At 39.8% G+C, this 6,000-nt stretch overlaps 2 protein-coding genes across 3 annotated transcripts in view; both read left to right on the plus strand.

Annotated features, from left to right (window-relative positions):
* Positions 1-6,000, plus strand: part of INTS4 (integrator complex subunit 4) — a 121,761-nt gene that overhangs the window by 95,136 nt on the left and 20,625 nt on the right. For both annotated transcript variants that reach the window (XM_007107239.4, XM_007107238.4), the window contains exon 16: positions 3,623-3,716. In XM_007107239.4, coding sequence (XP_007107301.1) covers positions 3,623-3,716 — 94 coding nt within the window. The remainder of the gene's footprint in view (positions 1-3,622; positions 3,717-6,000) is intronic.
* Positions 536-1,005, plus strand: LOC112066987 (cytochrome b-c1 complex subunit 6, mitochondrial-like). Its single transcript, XM_055078674.1, is given in 2 exon segments — positions 536-667; positions 670-1,005. Coding segments are annotated over 2 exon segments (369 nt in total). The 3' UTR covers positions 907-1,005.

Below are 6,000 nucleotides of genomic sequence, written 5' to 3' on the forward strand. Positions count from 1 at the left end.
AGAGACTGCAAATCAAAACTACAGTGAGATACTATCACCTCACACTGGTCAGAATGGCCATCATCAAAAAGTCTACAAATACTAAATGATGGAGAGTGTATAGAGAAAAGGAACCCTCCTACAGTTTGTGGCAATGTAAATTGGTACAGCCACTGTGGAGAACAGTATAACCTCTAGTGTAATGTAAACATGACTTTTATATGTACTGGGAAACCAAAAAACTTGCGTGCCTAGCTAGCTTTATTGTGATATTTGCTTTATTTGTGGTGGTCTGGAACTGAACCCACAATTTTCCGAAGTATGCCTATAATTGCAGTTCACATTGTAAAGATTAAATGAGCTCAAATAAGGAAACACCTAGCACACCTAGTACAGTGCATATAAGAGGTGCTTTTTTGTACCTTTTTCATTAAAGAGTCCATAGTCTCCTGATGGATGTCTAAACTGAGGCTTCCTGAGGATTGTGGGCATAAAGAAATACAGAGAATAGGTGTCGCTGTTGCTGCTCATGTTGAGTCCACAACAGCAGCCGGACATGGGGCTGGAGGACGAGCAAAGGATGCTGACTGGGTCCGGAGATCCCAAGGAGAAGGAAGAGGAGGAGGAGGAATTAGTGGATCCCCTAACAACAGTGAGAGAGCAATGCGAGTAGCTGGAGAAATGTGTATAAAGGCTTGGGAGCGGCTAGAGCTCTGTGATGAGCGTGTATCCTCCAGGTCACTGACAGAGGAGGATTGCACAGGGGAGGTCTTTGACTTCTTGCATGCAAGGGAGCACTGTGTGGCCCACAAACTCTTTAACAGCTTGAAATATGTGTGCCGATTCATTCACCCCAGCCTTCATCACCTGAGCGTCGGGATATTTCTTTATGGTTTTGAACATGCCACTTGTTTCTTATTTGTATAACTAAGTTCATGTGAACCTCAAGGATTTTGGCTTAGGCAGGTAGCTTCCATGTAATTATCAGTGATTCCATCTTAATAAAGTCCAGTGGTCAGCAAAAAAAACAAAGAAATACAGAGAGGAAACACTGGGACACAGAGCGTTTTGAGCAGGGCTGGCAAGTTTCTATTTTTGTTTGTATAATAGTTCAGATTTCCCATGGCTAGTTGGGTTGCATCTTGTTTTGTGCAATTCAGAACAAATGCTACAGGGCAAGGGTGGTAGAATGACTTAACACTTGGGGGCAGTCAGCTAATGTATAGTCAGCTGGTCAGTGTTCTCTATAATGTAGCAGAAGGCAGAATCTTTCTGGAGATGAAATGGTTCAGACGTAGAATGATTCAGGGCCATCTTTTGCAAGAGAGACATCAGAGATGCGAAAGGGAGAGACCAGCTGGCCACCACAATAGGATTTTACAGTTATGGTTAGCTAGTACAGGGTCTTGCCTTTTATTGTGCTTGATTCCCACACTTGAGCAGGCTCTCCGGGATTAGCTCAAATCACCAAAACTCAAAAGAGTCGGTATATAAGGCACAGACCCTAATTTCTTCAGTCACTTTGGAAATAATTCATTTTTGCCCCTTTCCAGGGCATCTCCTTTCTTGTATCAAGGTTCTCAGGAGGCAGCATTAGCTATCAGAAAGTTGCCTGAAATAAGAGGGAGGGGCTTAGTCCAATGGACAGTTTTGTACAGGCTGCTATGAAACCTGATATAGTATCCCAGCCCTGAAACAGTTAACTTCCCTCATGAGCCAGATCTTTAGGTTTCCCACAGTTATCATTTCTATGTGAAATTTTGATACTGACATTAAAAAACCAAGCAGCTTTCTACGAATTTTTTCTGAGATTGTTAGCTTGCTTGCTCGCACTCTCTCTCATTCTCTCTCTCTCTCCTCCCCAAAAAAGAAGAAGAAAGAAAAGAAAAAGAAACTGGTGTGGTAGTTGCCTCTGGAAAAGATTACTCGTTAGCAGCACACAGGTATAGGAAAGTGGACTAATTTAATTGTCTATCCTTTAGTATCTTTTGAATTCTATTCCTTACCGGTGTAATTCTATAGCTAGGTATGTATAACCTATTAAAAAAATTAAATGTTTCAAATCAGTAGTCCCAGCCCTGAACACAACTATTTTATGTGTGTGTACCACTTTCTGTTTTCTTGTCCACAGGCAGATGTATTTAATATGGTTGCAGTCACTTTGTCTATACCTATATCCAGTTAGCATGCTTTAATTGTGAGTATCAGAAAACCTTATCTCAAATTAACTTGTAATGGCTATTTATTTCTTCATATGAACAGAAATCAGAGGCATTTCTTAGTATGGTATGGTTAAGTAGTTCATTTATATCATTAAGGACCCAGTTTCTCTCTGTCTCTTTGGATTTTTCTTGTCCTCAACATTTGCTTTATCCCAAGGCTTTTTTTCTTTTAGAGTTACAGTATGGCTGCCAGTGGTAATCAGGACTATAAAACATTCTTCTTCAGTCTAGTGAGAGAGAGAGAGAGAAAGAGAAAGAGAGTATGAGTGATTCATAGACCACCATCAGACCTGCTTCAAGCATTGAATATAAGTCCTTCCATTAGGACTCATAAGGCCAACTTAGGTGAGCTAACCAGGGAGATGATGTGTGCTAATGAGCTTAGTCCAGTCGGACTCTACCTGGAACTAGGTTTGGGGCACCTTCTCTTGAACAAAATCAGTGTTCACTTAGTAAGGAAAAAGTGGAAAATTACTAACTAGTTAGGCAGCCAATAGAGCCCACTATGATACCTTAAATTTTTTTTTTCTGATGATATAAAACATACTTATCAATTGTATAAAACACTTGGAAAAGGGCTTCCCTGGTGGCGCAGTGGTTGAGAGTCCGCCTGCGGATGCAGGGGACACGGGTTCGTGCCCCGGTCTGGGAAGATCCCACATGCCGCGGAGCGGCTGGGCCCGTGAGCCATGGCCGCTGAGCCTGCGCGTCCGGAGCCTGTGCTCCGCAACGGGAGAGTCCACAACAGTGAGAGGCCCGCGTACCGCAAAAAAAAAAAAAAAAAAAAAAAAACACTTGGAAAAGAAAGCATAGTTAGGAGACGGCACTAAAAAACACCCTAATACCTCTATCTAGAAAATAGGTTGCTGTGTTTTTCTCATATTTCATATATGTGTGTGTGTGTATATATATATATACACATGTATATATGATTTTTACCTAGTTGAGATAATATACCTTATTACCATATTATATTTTAATGGTTGTAGAATATTCCATTGACTGTATGTACAGTAATTTATTTAATAATTCCTCTACCACTGAATATTTAAGTAGTTACTGGGTTTTATTATAACAGTCCACATAACAATGAATATTGCGGGGCATAAAGCATTTCATTTCTGTTGAATGTTTCCCTTAGAATTACTTCTAGCATAAAGCTACTGATCAAAACTTTTGACTATATGTGTGACTTTTATAACGTAGTACAGTTTTGTTTTCCAGAAGAATTATAGCAGCTTAAACTGCTATCAAAGTGTAAGTGAACCAGTTTCATTATAACCACTTCAGCATTGAGTGCTGTCATTTAAAAATGTTTTACCAATTTACTAGGTATAAAATGCTGAAAAGCTTTTGACATGATCTTTAATTGGTGTTATTATCCTTATTCTATGTTTGGCTTGGGTTTTTATTTACTACAGGGATCTGCAAAGACTTGGAGAACTTCAGTCTGAATTGGCAGGAGTAGCTGACTTCTCTGCTACCTATCTTAGGTGTCAGCTTCTTCTCATCAAGGTTGGTTTGAATCCATTTTGTTCATGAGTGTGTTGCTAAGAATACAGTTTAATGGATCCAGCAGTGTTTGCTGCCGTAAGTAGAAAAATAACTGGTTTTATGCAACTGCTTAGCAATGGGGAAATTATGTACTCTGCAGTATAATTATATTTGCCTCTAATTAAAGAATTGTTAACTCATATAGGAATTTGAATTTTTTAATTTGGGAGCATTTCTTTATCATATAATTAGAGCAGGTTGGATAACGATTTGCATTAGAATCCCAAGGATTTTGTTTTTTAATAATTTGATTAGCAAAGATCTTATATAAACATTTGTATTTTATATATTTATATATTTCTAAATGCTAATTTCATTTGGTCAGAGTCAAATTAGTCAAAGGTTGATTTCATTGCTCTAAAGAGCTAATGCCTTGCTGTCATTTCATACTAGGTAGTTAGAGTACATATATATACACAAATAAAATTGGTACCCAAAAGCTGTTTCAGTTCACTGAGTTGAAAACCAGTGCAGTCAGCTTCTGCAGCAGAGTTCTGCTGTAAATTTAGGCTTAGAATTTAAAAGAGCCCTTCTAACTTGATAAGACTTAACTTGGCTTTAGTTCTAAATGTGGTTAGTCTTCAAAGTTATTAATGATATTTGACCAAAGTCAGAATAAATGGAGGCGTCAGAAATTATTTGCCTCTGTAAGATATGTGAGCTTAGGGTTGTGTAGGTTTGTGTATGCATGTGAAGATGAGTGTGTACTCTGAAGTAGGTTGGGATTTAAACAGTCCTTATTTGGCTAGATAGATTCTTTCAAATATATATGCCTGTGTAACCACCACCACAGTTAAGATATAGAAGATTTCCATTACCCCCCAAAGTTCCTTCATGTCCCTTTGCACAGTTATTTGGCTTTTCCAAGCTTCTATGAAACAAGGCTAATAATAACTCTACCCAGGTAAGGGTTGGTAGCAAGCAGTGCATGTGAAAACCCTTGGTCTAGTGTCTGGTACATAGTGAGTGCCATGTCAGTGTTGGTCTTCTTCCTTGGCCTGTTGTCTTCTAGATAGGAATACAAGAAGGCCTTTGAAAAGAATCCACTTTTCTTTAGTAGGAAAAGAGAAGAGATTACTCCCAAAAAGAACACAGAACTATGTTTTTTATTCAGCATCATGTAGGAGAAGTGTAGGTAAGGGACCCAGACTTAGAACCCAAGGCAGGCAAGTGTTTGATAATAGGGGAGGAGCTAAATAAATCGTGGCACATCTACTCAACAGTATATTCTGTAGCAGTAATGATCTTTTTGAAGAATTATATAAGAACATGACCAAATATGACATAATGTTATGTACCCGAAGAAGCATACAAAATTACTTCTGCTTTCTGACTACAACTATATAAAAAAACATGCATATAGGAAATGATTGGAAGCAAATATTCAAAAACAATAACTCTTAGTGGTAGTATGATTTAGGTTATTAAACAATGTCTATATCTATAGTCTAGACCTGCCACTGTCAAATACAGTAGTCACTAGGTATGTGTGACCATTGAGCACTTTAAATGTTCATGTTGAGGACTTCCCTGGTGGCGCAGTGGTTAAGAATCCGCCTGCCAATGCAGGGGACACGGGTTCGATCCCTGGTCGGGGAAGATCCCACGTGCCGCGGAGCAACTAAGCCCGTGCGCCACAACTACTGAGCCTGTGCTCTAGAGCCCACGAGCCACAACTACTGAGCCCAAATGGCACAACTACTGTATCCCACACACCTAGAGCCCGTGCTTCTCAACAAGAGAAGCCACCACAGTGAGAAGCCCGTGCACCACAAGGAAGAGTAGTCCTGCTCGCCGCAACTAGGGAAAGCCCGCGCCCATCAGCGAAGACCCAGTGCAGCCAAAAATAAAAAATAAATAAATAAATTTATAAAAATAAATAAATGTTCATATTGAGATGTACTGTAAGTGTAAAATACACACTGGATTTCTTAGACTTAGTATGAAAACAATGTAAACTATCTCATTAATAATTTAAAAAATATTGATTGCATGTGAAATAATATCTTATTTACACTGGGTTAAATAAACTATATTAAAATTAATTTCACCTGTTTCTTTTTACTTTTAAAAATGTGGGGCTTCCCTGGTGGCGCAGTGGTTGCGCGTCCACCTGCCGATGCAGGGGAACCGGGTTCGCGCCCCGGTCTGGGAGGATCCCACATGCCGCGGAGCGGCTGGGCCCGTGAGCCATGGCCGCTGAGCCTGCGCGTCCGGAGCCTGTGCTCCGCAACGGGAGAGGCCA

Source organism: Physeter macrocephalus, chromosome 16 (genome assembly GCF_002837175.3).
Source record: "Physeter macrocephalus isolate SW-GA chromosome 16, ASM283717v5, whole genome shotgun sequence".
Taxonomy (NCBI): domain Eukaryota; kingdom Metazoa; phylum Chordata; class Mammalia; order Artiodactyla; family Physeteridae; genus Physeter; species Physeter macrocephalus.